Raw genomic sequence first — 22,732 nt, forward strand, 5'->3', positions numbered from 1 at the left:
AGTAGTGACATAGATAAGTTGTGAGATATTTCCTTTGCTAATAAGACGGTCGCTACAACAATAAACTTATATATTTGCTTTTATAACAATTACGCATTTTATAGATCGTCTAGAGAGAGCCTTACTAAAAATCATGTTGTGGAATTTTTGTTACTGGCAACTACATTACCTTGCTGGCTTTCACTTGCGTCATGCGTGCGTTTTTTTTACTTTAGCTAGCGCCATTTTGTAATTATGTTCGGTGAATTGTGATTTGCGATTGCGGTGTTTTCTGTATTTGATCAATAACATCACCAGTTATATACCATTTGTGATTTTGTTATAAAGCACCCAAGTTCTGGTAAGTTTTGACACTTGACAAGTTTGATGTTGACCTACATGATTGAAAATCTAATTTATAATTTCTAGCCGGTTCCGGCTTAGGTTTCATTTTAATTGCATTATAACTCTTATCAGGTGTAACCTGCAATGGATAATCAGCGTGAAAAAGAGCGTGATCGATCGCGGCGCGGAGATCGGCCATCTAGATTCTCTGATGCAACCAGAGACCGATCTAGCGACCGCGACCGAACCGAAGGGAAAAGATTGTTTGTATCTAACATTCCGTATGAGTTCCGCTGGACAGAGCTAAAAGATTTGTTCAAAGAGAAGGTACGTTATCATGTTATCCTAAAACTGCAGAAGTTATAAGTTCAATAACCTAAGTTAATTAGCTCACTACTTGTTACCCGGTTTTGTAGGTTGGAGATGTGGCCTATGTTGAGTTATTCAATGACGAGAACGGGAAACCTAGAGGATGTGGTGTTGTCGAATTCACTAACTCTGAAGCAATGAAGAAAGCTCTTTTTGTTATGCACCGATATGAGCTGAATGGTCGCAAACTTGTTTTGAAGGAAGAAACAGGTAAATTACCTACACTATCCTCTTCTGTTTTAAAACTTGTATTTTACATCACATTTGACTTGTGTGTTGAATAAATTGAGTGTATTACAATTATTTTGTGTTAAGTTTCAGGGAATGATAGGAACAGAATGAATTCTTCAAGGTCAGGCGGTGGCGGCGGCGGCGGTGGTAACCGAAACAACAGGGATGATAAAGAGTATGTTTAGTACACAGATCAGAATTAATTTGTTTATAAGTGCTTGATAACCTATGCATATTATTATCATTGAAGATACCTTTAAGCTTTATTATTCATATAAAAGAAATAGTAACTGCTGAATTTGCAGTTTGCAGTAGCAATATATTTTCCATTTTATGCAATTTTTGCACTCAAGTATGCTATCTGAGGTTTAAAACTTTAATCATCTGATAAAACACTAATCACCTTGACTTCATTAATTTTTGTTTGACCCATAGTTATTAATATAACTTTCTGTTTTATTTCTAAGTAGTTTCAGTTGGGGCATCAACAAACCAAGGGAACCAGAGAATTATAATACCTATGGACTCAGTCTACAGTTCCTTGAATCTATCAATGTACAGCCACCTCTAGTCAAAAAAGTTTTTGTTGCCAATGTAAGTATTTACATAACTAAAGACACATAAATTGTATAACATACTAGTGTTATGAATTTATGTAATCATTAATTTTAGCCTTCAGATTACATATTTTATTATTTGTTGTGATTTTTAGCTTGATTACAAAGCAGACAGGGCTAAAATAAAAGAGGTTTTCAAAATGGCGGGTAAAGTGCGCAACATTGATCTGGCAGTAGACAAGGATGGTAACAGCAGAGGATTTGCTGTCATTGAATATGATCATCCTGTTGAAGCTGTTCAGGTAAATACCATAATCGTAACTTATTTAACAAATAATGCTTATGTAAATAACTTGTTATATAATAATAATCATTCTCTCCCATCCACAGGCCATTTCAATGTTTGATAAACAAATGCTGTATGACAGAAGAATGACAGTTCGCATGGACAGGGGTGTCACAGACAAGAGTGAAGTAAGGCTCCCAGAAGGACTTAAGAGCATTGGTCTTGGTCTAGGACCAAATGGGGAACCATTGAGAGATGTAGCAAGGAACCTACCACCTCAGACTCCGGCTACCACTAACTTGAACCTTGCAAACACTGGCACGGCTTTAGGTGCTGGAGTTTTGGGAGCTGTGCCAACTGCTGGTGTCACCTTGAATGGTCTGGGAGCAGGATTATCAGCAAATACTCTGAATACCAACACAGCTTTGGGAGGGAATCTAGGCCTTCAGGTAAGACTATCAAATAATTATCTTTGCTCTATACTTACCTGAACATTTAATTAATCATACATCAATTTGTTTGACTTTGAAATTCAAATATTGCATACATAAAATGTATCATTGTTTTCAGGCATTAAGTTTAACAGGATTAGGGGCTCTGCAAAATCAGTTGCTGCAGCAAGGATTAACTGCTAATGACTTGGCAACAGTGCTCACAGCACAAGCAAATGCCAATCAGAATAACTTGGCACTTGGCAACACAGATTTGGGATCAGGTCTCAATCTGAGCAACTCTGGCTTGACCAACAGTGTGATGGGAAATAACTCACTCAGTTCTGGACCTCTGTCAGGTTGGTAAAAACTCTAAGGGTTAGATAACATAGATCAGACTCTCACAGTCTATAACAACTTGTATTGGAAATATCTCAGATATGGGGTGACATCTGCCCATTTCTGAGATACATACTTCCTAATCTGACAAGAAACATTCCTAATTATTTTTATTGACTTGTGTACATTTTTAGGCACTAACAGACAAATGGGAGGTGTGACAGTGTCAGCCCAATACGGGCGGGACCCGGGCGTGCAACAATCAAGCCGTGACAAGTCTTCTGATATGGTCATCATAACTAACGTAAGTGCATCCAATTACAGCATACTTAATCGCCACTATAGGTACATATATTACAGAATGCTATATGTTGTCCCGGTCTTATCCTCTGCTACGCTACTTTGTCCCTCCCAGGGGTTATTAAATAAAAAAAGGTAGGTAGCAAGATGGACAATTTATTTACCGCACACAAAATACAGTATAGCTCGGTCGGCAGAAATAACAATGGGTTAGAGCCCATACATACAAGTTTACAGTGATTAACCTCCTCACTAGCCTAGCACTTCCCTGACGTCACTGGTCGCTGCAGGAACAAGTGGCCGCGCGCCGAGATCAGGTTCAGGTGCTGGTGTAGGGTTCGAAGGTCAACCCGCTACAGTCCACCGCGGGGAAGCAGGAGATTTAAGGTGTACGTGAAACCCTGTAATGCGCAATAAGCGAAGGCATTACACACTGGCCGTAGACGGTGAGCACCCACAGCAACGCTTAATAGGGAAGCGCTAAAAGTGTAGATGTGTTGCTGTGGATGTTCACTATCAGATACGGAGATAACAATAAGTCGGTTACTTAGCCAATTCAAAATTTGAAAATTTTAACGGTAACTAAAACGCAAGTAGGCAAAAATTACATTATTAAGAAAGTGTGGGGTAAACTACTATGCAAAAACACATAATAAGCTTGCAATAGAAATAAAGTTAAGCGATAACACAAATAAAGAGATTACCCAGCTAAAGCAAAGCGAAAGAAACCGTTATGGTTTGCTTAGCTTCTGGCTAATTTAAAATTGTATAGCACTTACCCAATCGGGGTTTAAATCACACACACTGAATATGCTGAGTATTATTATATGTCGAGATATATAGTCGAGGGAACGGTAATGACGCCCTTAAAAAGTTTAATCGCTATGGCGGTTATAATAACTTAAAGTTAGTGTTCAAAAAACCGGCGTGCGTTCGCCTCGATATCCAGATTCGCACTGGCAGCAGCCGTGACAGCGGCGACGTGGAAGCGAGGAGTCGCTGGTGCGGTCCGGGTGCCTAATATGTCGCTCGTTTAAATACGTGCGTGGTGATAAAATGTAGCTGGCCAGAAATTTTGATGCGTTTAGTTTGCTACTGTAAATAGTTTAGTTTTTGTAAATAGTTTTAGTTTTGTAAATAGTTTTGTTAATTTTATTTTACTCAACATTTTATTAAAAAGAATTAAGACATGTAACAATTAATGTTACATTACCCCCCTCGTTTCAGAAAGAGTTTTTTTCTCAAAAAAAAACTCGTCTATAGTTTACTACTAACACTACACATTCATACTATCAACTATCAAAATCCTTTCATAATATCAAACAAACTCTCTTACACAATAGCTTCAACAATATAAAATCATGTTGACGCGACCTTCTATAACAAGTTATCTGTGATTATCGCACAGAAAACCAATGCTAGTCGTAAGATGTTAATTTAAGGTGACTTGTCTCAACTCATTTTAAAAAAATGTAAAAAAAATCTGTTAACCACTAGACTTAGTGTTTTTAAAATCTTTGATATGCCAGACACCTATATTTTTCCCTGACATATCTTCCAACACATAGATAAGTGGAGACCGTTTTTCAATTACACGGCATTTGACAAATTTAGGTGCAAGCTTTTTACTAAAATATTTGTCCTTGTTACTTAGGACAAATGCGCGCTTATAAACTATGTCTCCCACATTAAACTCCGCCGGCTTCCTACGTAGGTTGTAGTGTGCAGTATTCTTCTCATGTGCATGCCATAACGAAGCCTGCACATCATTGAAAACTGAACGCAGACACCCTAAGTTTTCAGCGTATAAATCGCGAGGAAGGAATAACACTTCATCGCCCAGGTCATTGTCCGTATAGTGCGATCCGCATAAAACTACTTCCCTACCGTAAACTAAAAATGACGGGGTATAACCGGTAGCTTCATTTACGGAATTGTTTATCGCGAACTGAACCTTGGGGATGGAGGTGTCCCAGGATCTATGATCGTTTCCAACAAACGTAGACAAACTAGTTACAATAGTTTTGTTGTAGCGTTCTACCGTGTTAACTTGTGGTGTATACTTCGGCGTGAAAAAAACGTTAGGGATTTTGTATTTTTTAAATAGCGCGTCAGTAGCTGAACTTATAAACTGTGTCCCATTGTCCAAGAAGATTGTTTGTGGAACTCCGTGAACCAAAAATATAGAATCCTCTAAAATCTTAATAACTATGTCCGCAGTAGCGCGACGCACTGGGAAAATAAGACAAAATTTTGAAAAAATGCACATTATAACTAATATATAAGAATTTTGCTTCCGACTAGTGGGAAGAGGACCCACAAAATCGATTGAGATCATCTGGAAAGGTCTCGAACATTGCTTCGGACGACCCATTTCTCCCAATGTAGTGTGATTTTGCGCCTTATAAGATAAGCAAACCGAGCAGGAACCTACATATTTAACGACATCCTGGTGCATATTTGGCCAGTAGTAATTTAATAATAAGCGCCGATAAGTCTTAAAAATACCAAGATGTCCACCAGTTGGCTCGGAATGGTTTTCGGCGATGATGCTTTCACGGAACTCGCTAGGTACGACTTCCTTCCAGTCAAATTCTGAAGTTAATTGGGTGTTAATATTTTTTGTGAGTCGGAATAATGAATTATTTTTAATGGTGAAATTAGGATAATTTGAAGGAGTAGTCAGACAGCCGTTGTATATCTTTTTAAACCAGATGTCGTCTGTGTTGGCATTAGCCAGAGATATTGCATTTACCGGAAAAGCTCTAGACAAGGCATCAGGAATAACATTGTCGACACCTCGACGGTGTTTGATAACAAAATTAAATGAGGACAGTCTTACCCCCCATCGAGCTAATCGTCCTGTGGGATTTTCTAACGACAGAAACCATTTTAACGCGGAGTGGTCAGTGTACACCGTAAATGTTTGTCCGTTTTCTATATAACACCGCCAATGTTCGAGAGCAGCTAACACGGCAAGGGTCTCCCTTTCAGTTATGCTGTAGTTCTTCTCAGGACTGGTGAAAGATCTACTCATGTACGCAATCGGATGTTCCTTACCGTCTATAGTCTGCGTTAGCATAGCACCAATACCGTAACTACTCGCGTCGGTGTGCACTTCGAAGGGCTTGGAATAGTCCGGACAAGAAAGAACAGGAGCGGAAACCAAACATTCCTTCAACGAATTAAAAGCCGCGTCAGCTTCCGATGACCACTTGAAAGAAGGAGCGTTTTTCCCGTTAGCAGTGAGCTTATTAAGTGGACCAGCCACTGTGCTAAAGTTAGGGACGAAACGTCGGTACCACGTAGCAGTGCCGAGAAAGCGTTTTAACTCCTTTCTATTGGTAGGGGTCGGAAAGTTAATAATGGCTTCCACCTTGTCCGGATCAGTGCGTAAACCACGAGAATCTACCACGTAACCTAGATATTTTAGTTCGCTTCGAAAAAAGTTACACTTTTCGAAGTTTACGGTTAAATTTGCCTGTCTCAATTTGTCCAAAACCCGCAACAAACGAGAAACATGCTCATCAAAGCTAGAGCTTATTACGATGACGTCATCCAAATAAGCGAAGGTCTTAGACTCCATGTCGCTAAATAATAAATCCATGAGACGTTGTTGCGTTGCGGGGGCATTCGTTAACCCAAACGGAGTGGTTTTAAAACGAAAAGTGCCACGGCCCGGAACGTAAAATGCGGTTTTATCGCGGTCTTCTGGCGCTATAGGCAGTTGCCAAAAAGCTTTGGACAAATCGATACTGCTCAGGTACTTAGCATCGCGAAGGTTATCTAATATCTCCGAAACATAAGGCAAATTGTAAGCATCACGCTTAGTCACTGCATTCAATTTCCTGCTGTCTAAACAGAACCTCGGCTGTCCGTTCCTTTTATTGACAATGAGCACGGGTGAAGACCAGGCGCTTTCGCAAGGTTCGACAACGTCAAGTGACAGCATTTCGTCCACCTGCTCAATTAAGATGCGCTGCTTTTCGGGGGACATCCTATAATAACGCTGTCTAATCGGTTGTACGTCACCAGTGTCAATGCGATGGCATATTAAATTTGTTCTACCGAGACCCTTTTCCTCTGTAGAAATAGTCCGAAACTGCGCAATCACATTATCAGCTATCGCTTTCTGTGACACCGACAAATTATCGTAGGAGTTGATGAAAGGTTCACCGCTACTATCTTTTATTTCCGCTAATGGGACGTTCGACATCGTGATGCTACCTATATAGTTCGGGCAAATCCGAAAAGCGCGCCAAAAATCCACTCCTAATACAATTGATGTCTCAATTTCGGGAACAACATATGCCTTAATAATGTGAAACTGGCCCTCAAAAGTAACTGGCAAATTAACCGAACCTAAGGTGTTTAATGACTGACCGCCAGCAGCTATTATTTTAGTGTGGTCATCCTGGTTTAAAGTGCAGTCTACTAGTTGTAAATGAGAATTGTTTCCCAGAATTGAAACTGCAGCTCCAGAATCAAGTAACCCAACAGCATTAATGTTATTTATTTTAATATTTACATAAGGCCTAGAATCATTTAGTGGTTTTGATAGCAGAATTGTAGCAACTCTGTATGACGAGGAAAATTTTCTTATAAAATCAAGCCAAGCATCCCAGTCTTGCTTGCTAAAATTGTTACAACTCTGCTTAATTAGTTTTTTTGATTTTTTGTCTTACTACAGTTAGGGCAGTCGGGTGTCTTCACATCCTTCATACCACATTTAAAACAAACGATATCCCGTGGAGCCTTGCATTGACGAATGTGGTGGGTGTTATTACGACACCTAGGACAGTAAGGTTCCTTTTTAGCCACGTTAATTGCATGTACATATTTATTGTTATTACTAAAATTATTATTCCTATACTGATTGTTATTAATGTAATTATTATTTGAATTGTTATGATTATATTTATTGTAATTACTATTATTAGTTTTATTTATAGATTTATGGACATCCTTAGTGTACGCAAATTCAGGAGCAAGCGTGTCGGAAGTAACCTTAGGAGGCTCCTGAAATTGTGACAGTCGAGTCTGAAATGCCTCGTAGTTACGACATAACGAACGCAAAGTGTCTATAGTTGTGATTTGAGGTGCAGCCGCTAATGTACTAGCATAGCAAGGTCTGATGTTATGCAAGAGAATTTCTAATTGTTCTACTTCCGAAAGAGGGCTGGATAAACGCGAGAACATTCCACTCATAACTGCCAAGTAAATGGTAATATTCTCACGTTCTCCCTGAGTACGAGAACGGATTTCCGAAATGAGTCTATAATCATAATCAGTTTGACTAAAGTCCTCTTTTAATAACCGCGCTAATTCAGGCCAAGAACTAACTTTGTCCTTTACAGCACGATACCAATGAAGGGCATCGTCTTGAAAAATTTCAGATGCAAAACTTAGGACTTTTTGTTGAGAAATATTCCTAGCCAGTATAAATTCATCAACACGCTGTATAAACGAGCGAACACAAGTTTTGCCAGTAAATTTTAATTTACTTAAATTGGATGATGTACGATCGCAAGATACAGAAATCATGTTCTGTAGTTCCGGTACAGTAGATACTGAGTCTTTGACAGAACTAGCACTAGCCGCATTCGAAGAAGTACTAGTAGAAGGCTTCTTGGCTAACAAAGTAGAAAGTTTTTGTGAGAACATTTTATAACCGCTAACAATATCATCATATTCCTTTTTAATGTCGTCACTACGCGTTATCCTCTCGACACGATTGTATAAATGATTCAACATATTCTGTGTCCGCAATAGTGAAGCAACGCTAGGATCGCTAGCGTCAAGATTTAATTGAATTTTCGTTAAAACTTCTAAACAACCCTTAAGGTCCTGTCTTGCGTCAAGAGGTGACTCTAATATATATTCTGAAGGTAAATCAGGGGATAATTTTATAATTTGTTTTCGTAACTCCTCAACAGAAGGTGCAGGAGTCGCGCCTCTAATACGAACTTCATATTCCAACTCAGATTTTTGAAGAGACAGGAACTTAATAGGAAGCATATTGAAGATCAATTAAAAACAGAAGGATAAATGACGCATGCGCTACTACTCACAACACAAAACAAAAAATTTAAAAGAAAAAAAACAATGACAAAACTAAAAAAAAACAAAGCTTAAAAGAGAAAAAAAAACAATAATTAAAAGAGAAAAAAAACAACACGTTCTCCGTTCTGTTACAATTAAAATTTAAGAACGTCTGGTTTTTTTTTAACGAAAAAAAAAAAATCAAATTATAAAAAAAAACAAAATCATAAAAGAAAGAAGCAGAAGAAATAAAAAAAAATGCTACTAATGTGTACTGTACCTTAATTAACTAATAATACAATACTAGTATGATATTTATTTAAATGTGAACACAATAAAAAAATTATAATGAAAAAAAAAAAAAACAATTTTAAGAAAGCGTCGTTTTAGGTGCCCGAGACAAAAACATTAGCAAGAAATATTTGCACAAACTATGCAACTAAACGACTTTAAATTAATAAAAATTAATGTAGGGTAGATTAATAAATTATGACCAACATTAACTGCTCAAAGAAATTGAAAGCTTGTGACGTACACATTAGTAACGGAAAAAACCAAAAAATATAAAAGACGTTTACACAGACAACCACTAACATACACAACCCACAACCAAAGGAGGAGGAGTAATCAACTGTATTTCTACCACGTTTAAGGGCGCCAGTGTCCCGGTCTTATCCTCTGCTACGCTACTTTGTCCCTCCCAGGGGTTATTAAATAAAAAAAGGTAGGTAGCAAGATGGACAATTTATTTACCGCACACAAAATACAGTATAGCTCGGTCGGCAGAAATAACAATGGGTTAGAGCCCATACATACAAGTTTACAGTGATTAACCTCCTCACTAGCCTAGCACTTCCCTGACGTCACTGGTCGCTGCAGGAACAAGTGGCCGCGCGCCGAGATCAGGTTCAGGTGCTGGTGTAGGGTTCGAAGGTCAACCCGCTACAGTCCACCGCGGGGAAGCAGGAGATTTAAGGTGTACGTGAAACCCTGTAATGCGCAATAAGCGAAGGCATTACACACTGGCCGTAGACGGTGAGCACCCACAGCAACGCTTAATAGGGAAGCGCTAAAAGTGTAGATGTGTTGCTGTGGATGTTCACTATCAGATACGGAGATAACAATAAGTCGGTTACTTAGCCAATTCAAAATTTGAAAATTTTAACGGTAACTAAAACGCAAGTAGGCAAAAATTACATTATTAAGAAAGTGTGGGGTAAACTACTATGCAAAAACACATAATAAGCTTGCAATAGAAATAAAGTTAAGCGATAACACAAATAAAGAGATTACCCAGCTAAAGCAAAGCGAAAGAAACCGTTATGGTTTGCTTAGCTTCTGGCTAATTTAAAATTGTATAGCACTTACCCAATCGGGGTTTAAATCACACACACTGAATATGCTGAGTATTATTATATGTCGAGATATATAGTCGAGGGAACGGTAATGACGCCCTTAAAAAGTTTAATCGCTATGGCGGTTATAATAACTTAAAGTTAGTGTTCAAAAAACCGGCGTGCGTTCGCCTCGATATCCAGATTCGCACTGGCAGCAGCCGTGACAGCGGCGACGTGGAAGCGAGGAGTCGCTGGTGCGGTCCGGGTGCCTAATATGTCGCTCGTTTAAATACGTGCGTGGTGATAAAATGTAGCTGGCCAGAAATTTTGATGCGTTTAGTTTGCTACTGTAAATAGTTTAGTTTTTGTAAATAGTTTTAGTTTTGTAAATAGTTTTGTTAATTTTATTTTACTCAACATTTTATTAAAAAGAATTAAGACATGTAACAATTAATGTTACAATGTATAGTGGTATACGTATATAACAGCATACTTATTCACCTTTATACATATATTACAGCATACATATTTTAGCCACTTTCATTATTAGCCAGAGTCTAGGCAAATTTCTCTAGGCCGTTCATCAAGCGGCATTTAATTTAATAGGTATTTTTTTCTCATTTAGCTGCCACAAACAGTGACATGGCAATTGATTCGTGAGAAGTTCAGTGAATGCGGCGATGTGAAGTTCGCTGAAATGACCGCGCCTGACACAGCGGTCGTACGCTTCCACAAAGAATGGGATGCAGAAAGGGCAATAAGTATCCTTTTTAAAATACGACAAATCATCAAATTAATCACTCCTCAGACAGCTACTTGTTGAGGAAGTTTATGAATTTTGTAATGTTTTTATTGTAAGCTCAGTGCAGGTAAATTTTCTTAGCACAGTATTCAGAAATGTTTGACCGGACCCGCATCGATGGTAGAACAATAGATGTTCGCTTCTTCTAGCAGTTGAAACAAGAAGAGTGAGTTTTTTTTGTTACTTACGGTCATTTTCCTGCGTCGTACTGTCAATGCGTCGGACTTATTCCAGAGAAAATTGATATCCTTGCTTTTAGGCATAATCTTGCTATGTCCTTCCTTAAGACTAAAATGTTCAAGTCATGCCTTAGGGCTTAACAGTCAATGAGTAGATTTTTCTAACAATGCCCAGATTTCCGCGCCTACATCGTGTGATTCTACTTCTTTGCCTTTTTGGAAGACCTTAGTATTTATCTTTAGCTTTTCATAACTATGTACTTATCGCCGTGTTGCCAGATGAAATGAAATGCACATTAGTTTAGTGTGCATTTCGTGACATGTGCACTATCTGCTTCTGGGTTCCGTCATTAGCAATAAGCATGTTTTTCCTGCGAAAGTCGTTCGTCCGGCCTGCACTTTTTGTCCTACCTAGGAACTGGATATGTGGATACCTGCTCCCCGTTTCTATTTGTCTTGAAATTCTAAAAACACAGTGTTAGGATATATACTGAAAAATCTACTCATCGTAATACTTTGGCGCCTTAAAGATGCAATTAATTGCACACGAATGTCTCGAAAAAACATCTAAATGTTGTAATTTTTGTGATTTCAGGAAAGTCTTGAAGTCGGTCTGATTTGGGGTTTGTATACACTCTGCTGCCTGGAAATGAAATGCTTTCCCATCCTCGTCTTGAATTCTGTTCGGTGGTGTGTTCTCAAAACTTTGTCTCGATTGACGTTCACTTTTATCGATGAAAAATTTGTATTTTAGGTTAAGTTAATGTAAGCGTCTGAATGTTTTATGTAGCCCTTATGAATTAAAACTTAATAAATTTCATTTGAGGAAAAATATTGTTATGTTATGCTTCACAATCTTTGACTGATCCAATTTTGAAATATTGATACTGCATCGGTTCCTTCTTAATTTTTAAATAGTTTACGTCTCATGCTCTTTCGAGGTGTCAGGCAAATGGTGTCATTGTGCAAGTAGTGATGTCGCTAAGTGCGTATGTAAACAAACGCTTAGTCGTTGAGGCGTGTGATCGTGGATCGGCGAAGCAATTTGTTAAATTTTGTAAGTCACCTTTAGGTTCTGTTCATCTACGTGTGTTACAAGTAAACAGGTAACGGGACGCTTTTGCCTCCGGTTAACCGACCTCATCTCCGAAAATACAGAGTAAGAAATCAGAAGGCACTCATTTATGAACAAGTCTTGAATAATCCCACAGCATCTGCATACGACGGAGCCCGAATATTGAATTTCTTTTGATTTCTTGGTTCAGTCACTTACGAATTATCTTGTAGTCGAGAACGAATGACTTTTTTTGATAATATTCACTGTTTGCTGGTTACACATGTTAATGTATCTAGCTCTGGTAATGAATTTACATGGACTCATTTTATTTAGTGCTGTTTAACATTTGAAATTTTTTCGGTATTTGCTTATGCTGCCGTAACATGCTCGTCATTTGGTTACGTGAAAGAGAGGTAAATATTTCATCGTATTATTAACATGGTTCAATGAGCTATAAGTTCTTATGATCACAAACAATTTATTTTATCTAATAATTATCTCTTGACCACTGTTTGTTAATATTGGAGTCGTAGACATATAGTAATCTCTGTATTTAACTTCGCAAAAAGTAGCTAAATATTGCACATTGAGCTGTCTCACTCACCAAGAAAAGTTTTCGAAGATTGCAAAAGTTGGGTCTGTGATGCGTCGCAATTGCTATGAAATACGTCTTCAGACTTCTTCGACTCGAATGGTAAGTTTTCTCTCATCGAACTTGGAATTTTGTTATTTGTTTCGGGTGTGCATGGGGTTTTATAGAACAGTGCTACTTAGAAAAATGTCTATACTTGAATCACTCTGCATTACAACTTACAGGTATTTTTTATATTGTCGGACCCGGTCCCTAAATTTTTAAACACTATCATTAACTTTTCTACAAGTCTCGGCGTATCCAGCGTTTCAAGGATCGACTTTAGAACACTCATGTTGGTGATCGGTGAACTCGGGAAGATTGGTTTGGTCGGTCCGTGTACTGTCCGCTGCCCAAAGTGTTTGTACTTTCTACATTAGCGGGCGAAATCTAATCGACTCGGCTTTCTAATTACTATTTGGACGTTGGTACTCCGTAGGTATTCGAAGGTTGCGTGATTCATGACATGTTGGATATCTATTTGATATTTGGATCTTTCCGTAAATGCTAAGTTTTCCTCAAAATGTGTTTGAAATCTTTTGTTATAATATAAGTCTATTTCAGGTGACAAAAATCAAGCTATGATGCTATGAGAATACATGATATGATGAAAGGATCAAATTCCTAAAATAAAATATTCTTGCTGCGCTACCTGCCGCTTTGGAAGCGTCTATCACAAAGAGGTGTCAGTGATGCAAGGTACGTTTTATTTGTAATTAGCATTAATTCCGTTTCTACCATCGGGTGTTGCGAATAATTATTGCAATTACTGGATTTATATTTGCTCTTTAGTCTTAAAATTAGTGCAGAATGAGAGTGGAATTTTGAAGACGAAGGTTATTGATATATTATTTAGTTTCTATGCGACGTGGGTCAAACCGATGGGTGAAGGAAGTAAGAAAATCAAAAACGGGGAATGCTATAAACATTTGATTATTTTTTCTAAAAAAGGAAAAGACTAACATTTACTTTGCCTAATAATTACTCAACATTTAGGTAGTTACATACAGGGTAAAGTAACAACGTCTTTAATTCTAATGCACTTTAAACTAACTTTTAGGTAACGCAAATACAGTCAGAACGACAACTAGGACGGCGCACTTGAGAGACAGTACTAAGCGAAAAGGCTTCGGTTGAAGAGGTAAGCATTACATAGACAAAGGGAATGCATTCTAAGTTTAATGTATATTTTATATCTCTTTCCCTAAAGATATTTATTCAGATGTTTTCTAAGAAAGATTTATCTGTAATTTACTTGGAGTCTTTCAAGGTGTAACTTCTATGTTTTTGTTACAGGTACTTTCGAGAAAGTAAAAATAATATTTTTAAGAAAGCGATGTATCTGGAGATATTAAATAAATCGTGTTTTATTTACATTTGTTTTTTATTGTTTGACAGCCTTGGTAATTGTGACTTTTTGTACCGACGCCAAATTCCTTTTACAATTTGCATTATCTCGTATATGGGGATCCTCAATGCAATTAATAATAGCTCCATTATTGAAATGACTGATGCACCGATACATAGATTCACTACACCTCCACTTCGCACTGCGAAAAAATAGATTAACATTACACAATACATCAGTCAGATATGAAAAATTTGCACCATAATTAAAAGCAAGCATGGTGCCAGGAGTTGCAAAATTTTGGGCGGCACCCCTAAACTCCAAATGGCAAACTGCCTAAAAAATTCGGCACCAACTGCGCCCCTTTACGCCTTAGCTCAAGAATTCAAAGCGTCAGCGGCCATTACTAATCTTAGTCCGACTCAAAGGACTAGCAAAGCTGAAATCTGGAATACTTACAGAAGAGGTCATAGAAACTAAATATAATTTCTCTCATGACCCGCACCTTCGGAAACGCAGATACGCTAACTCTCACTCTGTTCATAGCTTCCTGAGGTAAGTACGTCTCACGGTCATTCTTAAACACATCTTCCTCACAGTTTCCCAAACAACCGCAATCACGGAAGGATCTCGGCAAGTCGTCTATATTTTCATATCTGCCCATAGTTTCATTGTAAGTAGATAGTGTCGTGATTTGTTTTTTGTGTTCAAGAAGGCACTCCAGTTCGGCTAAGTTACAAATCCTTTCGTGAGCTGAAATTATAAATATTACAGTTACTTCGTCAAGTACCTAATTACAGACATAAGCACATGTAACTACGTACGCTCAATACGTGCGGATCTAGTTTATCATGCCACGCACTCACTGTATACATATCTAATAGTGTACAGGCAAGGTACCTACTTAACAGAATTTTATTGACTTACCCAATGGTTTATAAAAATGTGGTATACAATCGCACAATTTAAATATCATTTTAATTCGACAGTCTATTAAACAGCGATTATACGAGTAGATTGGGTACCTATTACTCGTAACTTCGTTCCTGAATCTGTAATTTTCATTACAAAGGTTAATTTAACGTTGATTTTCCTGTTCGCTTACAACGAAGACGTGAGTTTTTCATCTTATAAAGCAGGCTTCATTCAATAGCGATGTAAGAAGAACCTTCACAGAAAGGTGGAGAGAGCAGCAAAAAAACAAAGATCAATCAAAACGTGAGCGTATTCGAAAAATAATGACGTCATCCTTACCTGCACTTACGAAGTTGCAAAGGAATATCCTTGATATCCTCTGAAGCTCTAGTGCTCGTAATTTGCACTCCAAAAGACAAGAACCCTTCGGTTTCAAAAGTTAACGCCGGCGTGCCAATCAGAATTACTTCGTCTGGGCTCACGGTGTAAATCTATAAAGGGAATTCAAAAATAGAAAGAATATAACATTATCCGTTACAGCGACATTAGCGATATATCGTATGAATTGGAGGACTTTGGCTTTTATGTGTTAATAGATTTTATGCTGACCGTACATCGTAAGATCGTATGACCGTATCTTTCTAGATTGCAAGTAGAGAGGGAGTTCTACCTACTTATTCTTTATGCGTTTCATGCAAAGAAAATAACGAATACCCATCACAGCATATTTTATGGATTCTACTTTTAAATTGTACCAACCTTAAATACGTCGGTGTAGTTGAGTAACTGAACAAAAAAGTCAATGTCGTGTACAGAGAGCTCAATGTTGTTTTTGGCGTATGCCACACTGCTGTCACTCCATTTGCTGCAATACAAAACGAGAATGTTACCTAATGGAACACGGTTCGTGTGGTGCTTCGTCATGCAAATGTAAGTGCATTGCCTACAAATGAAAAAGCTGTTGGAATGCGAATGTTAAAATTGGATTCGATTTAGGTTGGTTAGGTTGGGAAATTAATATTGATTTGCGAGGATATTAGCGCAATTTTAAGCTTTGTTGCGAAATGAAGTCTTTTTCGATGTAAAAATTTTAAAAAAGTATTTCTGGCGCTTATTACATAGTTAGACATATCTGCTTGGCGGAGTTTCGCGGAATAAATTTACCACGGGAGGCCCAACCTATATGGATAGGCCACTATACTTACGTAGGGTCATCGAGTATAGCAACATTAGAGTTTATAATATGGCACAATCCCATTTCCGTCATAGTGGTGTCTACAGTGATGGGCCAATTGAGGAGTAGCTGTAGCGTGGTGTTCTTGAACTTTTTGAACAAATCCACTGCGATAGTCGCGTACTCTTCAGGTTTTATAAGCTGTGGACAATTAAAATACTTATTTAAGAGAACGTATGTATGTAGACAGTGGTAAAATATAGTATTGCATAAAAATTCCTGGTAGGTTGTGGGGCAACACTAACAGTGTCCTCCTAAAAATGAACGAAGAATTGAATTATGTATTTCTGCATTCATTCGCAATTCTTTCCCATTCATAGTCGAACCCGGCTGTCCGTTCATTATAGGAAAAGTTATTTCCAAAGCCGACATCTTTTCCATTCTTACCTATTATTTGTTCATAACGTACCTCTAATATTTCTGGAGGTGGTAGATCCAAAACATTTAATGCTTCCAAAGACACTGACATAATCGCAGAGTAGTATGCCTCCAAATTGTACCCGGTTCTGTTGAGGGTTTCGCTAAAAAATATAATTATATTCGTGTTAAAATTAGCTAATCAAATAAATAAATACATCATTATTACTTAGGAAGTAAAACGTAGCTATACGTACTTGATATAATAAGCAAATACTTCATCGTCAATTTTGGTAACTGGACACAAAACTATTGCGGGATACGAGACGTTCCAGTTCAAATAGTCTTTCTCAACGCTGTTGACAATCGGTGCCTCCTGGAAATTATATCAGCGTTAACATTAAAAAGAAATTATCGCAGCAGAAGGTAGGCAAATTATTAACTTAGGTACCACTAGTCTGGTGTACTGAGAAGTTAAAAGAACGAAGATGATTGCGCAGGATAAGATGAAGCAAGCAGCCCAAAATAATCTGCAAAATAAAGTTAAGAGAATTTTAATTTGGCTTTCTAGAATTTAAATCTAGAACATAGGTAGGTCACAAAATCCATCAAAAGTTCATTTATTTGCACTCGTGTTATCAAGGCATAATATTTGGAGAATGTAAACTAACCAGACTCTGTTTAGCTCTCATCACGAAGGTAGAAAATAGTGTCAGTTTCTTAGGGTATTGGGAAGAGAACAAACGAAAAGCTTAAGCTATACATAGCTGTGGACTATGGAGTTAGGTACAAATTCCTTTTCAAAAATTTTATAAAAAGGTGCCATCAAATAAAAGGGTAGGTTCTACCGCTGAATTATTTAAGCTGCCTCTCATATTTGTATAAGAAATGAAAGACCTACCTCTCAAACCAATGTATTTCAGTGTTAGCAATGTAAGGCAGGCCATGAGTAGTGGAACTCCGTAACTCGCTTTGTAAATAGTTGATTAGTTTCTGAGTCTTCAACTTTCGCGCGTAATTATCACGTTTCCTCTTAAACGTGGGTTTTTCTTTCACTGTTATTTTTAACATGTTAAGTAAGAATGAGATTATTTCTGTACAATTTACGAGTATTTTATTAGAAACTTCGGTATGCTCACTGGTATAGTGCTTGCTTTACAAAGCTTTGCCGAAGTACACACTCAAATATAATTTAGATTACCTATTCGGTAATAATGTCGTGCGTGTTGATTATTAGGTTTAATGTGATTATAATGATGGCTTTATTATTTACCATAGTCGTTCTTTTTTCCGTGTTGTCTATGGACTACCTATGTACATAAGTATCATATTTCACTTGATCTGTTTTACCTTAGGTACAGTCAGCACCAAAAGTCGATGAACAGAATCAACATGACAAAACACCTGTTCACAATAAAATGCCATAAGTTATAGTCGCAACTAGGAAACAAAATAGACTGTACACCAGAAACTTACAAAAGTCGTTAAACACGAGTATTTCAAAAGTATCTGTGCACTAGTATTCCTAAAGTCGCTGTACACCATCAATCCAAATGTCGCTGAACATCATTGTATCAAAAGTCACTAAACAGCAGTAAATACAAAATTAGGTTAACAAAGTATATTTTTAATGTTGCCGTGTGTTAATGTACTTTTGACGCTTATGTTGTTCAGCTACTTTTGGGACAGTACTTGCATGACCTTAATAATGTATGTTAACACGTTAGTATCTATTTCAATAATTTTAATAATTATTTTGGAAATACACTCTTTTGCAAAAAAAGCGGGCACCTAGTTGCGAAATCTTAGTTTTAAGGACTTTACGTGTATTTTAAAGGGTTTTAATGATTGTAGTATGTTTCTAGCATCAAAAGGGTTAGCCAAGCATGCGAGAGAGTGTATTCTAAATTTGAATTTTGTACAATTGCTAAGAAATTGGTTAAACCTTGTTTTGGACTAATTGCTGGCAGAAAGTTCGTCGGTGTTTTGAAAAGTTTTTGAAGTGATTTTCAGAAAACTGATAATGCAGTTTTAATTAATGATTATAGTTCGGCCGTTCAGAGAATGCGTTCCTGACACCTATCAGTTAGTCAGGACTAGTGATGGGCACAACATAACACTGAGTTCGTTACCGTTCCCCCAAAATAAACCGCCGCATTATTTTAAGATTATTTTCGTTTTAAATTGGCGGAATCATTTAAAATTTATATTTTAGTTATTTAAGTGGAAACCAAAAAAAGGTAATATTCATATAATAAAATCGTTTTATTTATTCTTTGTTACAAAGTTACAATCTGTATTTCTATGCAATAAAGTAAGTACATTGAATTGAATGTGCGTACAGAATATTAATCAGACTCCGATTCGCTTGAGGAGGTGGTGTCTTCATCATCATCTTCGCCTACGTGTATAATTATATTAGGTATTATCAATAACAGAATCAATCCTGATATCTCGGTCAAAACCTTCCAAAATCAGGTTTTTAGAGCTCTACCTCACTGGGACGCCATGGCGACGTCGCAAGCGGCACAGGTCTGGCTACTTCTGGCATCCAAATGTCGCCAAGTCGAGTGGCCATGGCGTCTCGACAGTCAATTGTTTACGTCGTCGCTCAAGAAATTGCAAGCTAATTGGCGACCACATTGGCGACTGTGTGAGGGAGGTGCGCTTTACCGTGTACATTATAGTGGCTACTGTGGCCACGTCGCGTCGCCAAGTTGCCACGGTAGCCAGAAGCCACATAGGGAACTGTAGCTCGTGGCCACGCCTCCAATTTGGCGACGTTGCGACGTTCCATACATTTCAATACTAACTGCTTGGATACGTAGCCGGCGACGTCGTCATTGGCGTCCTAATGAGGCAGGGCACTTAGTCTTAGCGCACGAAACGACAACAAACGACTATTTAGCGTCACAAAATGACGGCCCATGATGCCATTTGGGGTTACCAATTTCAACCTAAATATAAAAATGCTACTTTCTTTCGCGCGTTCAGTTTGATCATACTTTTATTTTTATATTTCATAAAAGTTATCCTATAGTCCATTATTTTCAAATTCTTAAAAAGAAAAACAAAAAGTATTATTTTATATTATAAGTATAACTGTATAAGAACCATCAACCAGAACAGATTACGATACTTGCCTGTTATTTTTAGCACAGCACTACAAATATAAAGCGCTGACATAACCTTGTAATAGCGCAGTATAGATTTAGAAAAATATTGTTTACCAAGTTATTTGACACTCAATTTGGCACAAAATTACAACATTCATTGATTATTATTGATATAATAATGTTGTTTTAATGCTCAACAATTGTTAAAACGATAAACAACCAGCAAAAATATTTTTATCGTACTGCAACGCCATTACAAAGTTACGTCGTCAGTTCAATCGCGATGTGTCAGAAACGCATTCTCTGAGCGGCCGAACTATAATGTACCTTTTTGTTAGATAAAACATTTTTGAAAAACTATGCGTATTTGATAAAATTTTCACCTGCTCTAAATGGGCTATACTGATGATTGATGGCAATGTTAAGAGTTTCGGTATTTTAGTGCAAAGCGTTCTACTGTTTAAATATTGTACCCACGTGTTTTAAAATATCACTTTTTCATAATTAAATACTATTTAGAGGAGTATCAGTACATTGGGCTGCGACAAAACCAATTTAAAGTAAGCAGTGCCGATCGCAACTCGTCTCCTATCGTACTTTGACATTAAAAAATACCAAATTTTGTGATAAATGTTACAATTAACCACTTGAAAAATGATGAGGAGGGTTTAAGCTTCTAAAAAGTCTAATTATCGCTGCGTTGAAGCTCTCTATAACTCCATAGGTATCGGGTTACTAAACGATGATTTCGCTGAAAGGGAGTCAAGAATTCAAAAGTATTGACCAAACGTATGTTTCTTAAGAAATGAGCAGATAACCAATTATTGTTATGATTTAAGCAGTAAAGTGCTGTAGATGCTAGGAAATCTCGGTGCAGGCAAGTTTATTTAATAAAATGTCAGTGGGATGAAAACACGCTATTTGAACGCTCAGACTCATAGATCTTCGGAGGTCTACGGAGTTTCCCAAGAGACGAGGTTGTTTGAAAATCAGTGATTACGAGACCTTAAAACCTCGTGCTCACAGTCTATGCGCTATTTTCTGTATTTTGTAGAATTTCAAGATTTTTAAAAATGTTAAAGTCCGAAAGGAGACGAGTTGTGATCGGCACTGCTTACTTTAAATTGGTTTTGTCGCAGCCCTATGTACTGATACTCCTCTAAATAGTGTTTAATTACGAAAAAGCGATATTTTAAAACACGTGGGTATAATATCTAAACAGAAGAACGCTTTACACTAAAATACCGAAACTCTTAACATTGCCCTCAATCATCAGTATAGCCCATTTAGAGAAGGTGAAAATTTTATCAAATACGCATAGTTTTTCAAAAATGTTTTATCTAACAAAAAGGTACATTAATCATTAATTAAAACTGCATTATCAGTTTTCTGAAAATCACTTCAAAAACTTTTCAAAACACCGACGAACTTTCTGCCAGCAATTAGTCCAAAACAAGGTTTAACCAATTTCTTAGCAATTGTACAAAATTCAAATTTAGAATACACTCTCACGCATGCTTGGCTAACCCTTTTGATGCTAGAAACATACTACAATCATTAAAACCCTTTAAAATACACGTAAAGTCCTTAAAACTAAGATTTCGCAACTAGGTGCCCGCTTTTTTTGCAAAAGAGTGTATTTCCAAAATAATTATTAAAATTATTGAAATAGATACTAACGTGTTAACATACATTATTAAGGTCATGCAAGTACTGTCCCAAAAGTAGCTGAACAACATAAGCGTCAAAAGTACATTAACACACGGCAACATTAAAAATATACTTTGTTAACCTAATTTTGTATTTACTGCTGTTTAGTGACTTTTGATACAATGATGTTCAGCGACATTTGGATTGATGGTGTACAGCGACTTTAGGAATACTAGTGCACAGATACTTTTGAAATACTCGTGTTTAACGACTTTTGTAAGTTTCTGGTGTACAGTCTATTTTGTTTCCTAGTTGCGACTATAACTTATGGCATTTTATTGTGAACAGGTGTTTTGTCATGTTGATTCTGTTCATCGACTTTTGGTGCTGACTGTACGTATCTTATTACTAAAACTCAGTAGTTTTATTAAATACGAGTATGCAACAATGAATCATATTTTACCTACCCTTTTAAATAAATAAATGTCGCGACACCTTTTCACACACGGTCGGTTAGCCCCATGGTAAGTTATTTATTAACTTGTGTTATGGGTGCTAACACAACTGATAAACTATATATAGCTACATATATACATATTTATAAATACATATACATTTAGTTTCGTCGTAGAGGCAAGAAATTAAGGAATAAAAACATGTCTTTAGTTAATCATGTATGTACACACAAACAAAAATTGTGTACACAAAGTATTAGCTGTTTGTAATCCTGTCAGTAGAAAACAGTGATTTTCTGAGGAGCTTCCACAAATAAGGCCGGCTTCGACTCTCATACTAGAAGATTTGGAACAAATCTTAAGATGCTTTTAAAAGAGGATCAAGCTCACATTGTTTACGGATTACACTCACCAGTAACAAATGTAAGATTTTGTGGAAACTGCTTGTATGTAGGTACTGGCTAGTCAATTTATGTGGTTCATGATTTTTAACCGACTTCCCAAAAAGGAGGAGGTTCTCAATTCGGCCGCTATGTTTTTTTTTTCTATGTATGTACATCGATTACTCCGAGGTTTATAGACCGATTTACGTGATTCTTTTTTGTTCGACGCGGAATAGCTGCCAGTTGGTCCCATAGTCATCAGGTCAGGATCTGATGATGGAAACCCTGAGAAATCGAAGGCAACCTTCAAAAGTTGTAGGTATACATAGGGTAAAAACTTGACACTCAGGTGTATGCCTGAAAGCACTATTCAACAGTGAAGGTTTTGA

General features: G+C 37.2%; 2 protein-coding genes and 1 long non-coding RNA gene across 7 annotated transcripts; 1 reads left to right on the forward strand and 2 right to left on the reverse strand.

The window, feature by feature from the left end:
• Window positions 1–172: 172 nt before the first annotated feature.
• On the forward strand, window positions 173–14,259 carry LOC124636754 (heterogeneous nuclear ribonucleoprotein M-like). Of its 5 annotated transcripts, XR_006985149.1 has the most exons (14): window positions 174–340; window positions 457–651; window positions 741–903; window positions 1,009–1,099; window positions 1,392–1,518; window positions 1,637–1,783; window positions 1,872–2,216; window positions 2,338–2,557; window positions 2,732–2,841; window positions 10,842–10,977; window positions 11,112–11,184; window positions 13,450–13,584; window positions 13,946–14,026; window positions 14,182–14,259. XR_006985149.1 is itself a non-coding variant. In XM_047172885.1 (12 exons), exons 2-11 carry the CDS (start codon window positions 469–471, stop codon window positions 11,165–11,167), a joined length of 1,572 nt encoding a protein of 523 aa, XP_047028841.1. In that variant the 5' UTR covers window positions 173–340; window positions 457–468; the 3' UTR covers window positions 11,168–11,184; window positions 11,793–12,029. The 5 variants fall into 5 exon arrangements, 4 of the variants coding, with proteins under 4 accessions (XP_047028841.1, XP_047028842.1, XP_047028838.1 ...); XM_047172885.1 differs by lacking the exons at window positions 13,450–13,584; window positions 13,946–14,026; window positions 14,182–14,259 and adding an exon at window positions 11,793–12,029 and having other exon boundaries at window positions 173–340; window positions 1,015–1,099; XM_047172886.1 differs by lacking the exons at window positions 13,450–13,584; window positions 13,946–14,026; window positions 14,182–14,259 and adding an exon at window positions 11,793–12,029 and having other exon boundaries at window positions 173–340; window positions 1,015–1,099; window positions 1,395–1,518.
• Window positions 2,974–5,196, reverse strand: LOC124636756. Its single transcript, XR_006985150.1, has 2 exons — window positions 3,617–5,196; window positions 2,974–3,238 (listed from the first exon to the last, which is right to left on the reverse strand). It is a non-coding gene; the product is annotated as an uncharacterized LOC124636756 (long non-coding RNA).
• On the reverse strand, window positions 14,018–17,837 carry LOC124636755 (sodium channel protein Nach-like). The gene is made up of 10 exons (XM_047172887.1): window positions 17,641–17,837; window positions 17,191–17,269; window positions 16,997–17,115; window positions 16,792–16,903; window positions 16,354–16,523; window positions 15,908–16,013; window positions 15,488–15,639; window positions 15,161–15,285; window positions 14,693–14,986; window positions 14,018–14,435 (listed from the first exon to the last, which is right to left on the reverse strand). Exons 1-10 carry the CDS (start codon window positions 17,808–17,810, stop codon window positions 14,257–14,259), a joined length of 1,506 nt encoding a protein of 501 aa, XP_047028843.1. The 5' UTR covers window positions 17,811–17,837; the 3' UTR covers window positions 14,018–14,256.
• Between the last annotated feature and the right edge of the window lie 4,895 nt (window positions 17,838–22,732).

The sequence above is a fragment of the Helicoverpa zea genome, chromosome 15 (assembly GCF_022581195.2).
Source record: "Helicoverpa zea isolate HzStark_Cry1AcR chromosome 15, ilHelZeax1.1, whole genome shotgun sequence".
Lineage (NCBI taxonomy): Eukaryota > Metazoa > Arthropoda > Insecta > Lepidoptera > Noctuidae > Helicoverpa > Helicoverpa zea.

Bases quoted from the DNA above. Each gene is read 5' to 3' on its own strand.
- LOC124636755 (XM_047172887.1), bottom strand. From the start codon at position 17,810: ATGTTAAAAATAACAGTGAAAGAAAAACCCACGTTTAAGAGGAAACGT. The intron at 16,904-16,996 runs GTACGTATAGCT...TATATTTTTTAG, and splicing joins GTATTTGCTTATTATATCAA to CGAAACCCTCAACAGAACCG. The intron at 14,436-14,692 runs GTAAGTATTCCA...ATTTTTTCGCAG, and splicing joins TAGTTTCTATGACCTCTTCT to TGCGAAGTGGAGGTGTAGTG.
- LOC124636754 (XM_047172882.1), top strand. From the start codon at position 469: ATGGATAATCAGCGTGAAAAAGAGCGTGATCGATCGCGGCGCGGAGAT. The intron at 904-1,008 runs GTAAATTACCTA...TTTTGTGTTAAG, and splicing joins TGTTTTGAAGGAAGAAACAG to TTTCAGGGAATGATAGGAAC. The intron at 10,978-11,111 runs GTATCCTTTTTA...CACAGTATTCAG, and splicing joins GGATGCAGAAAGGGCAATAA to AAATGTTTGACCGGACCCGC.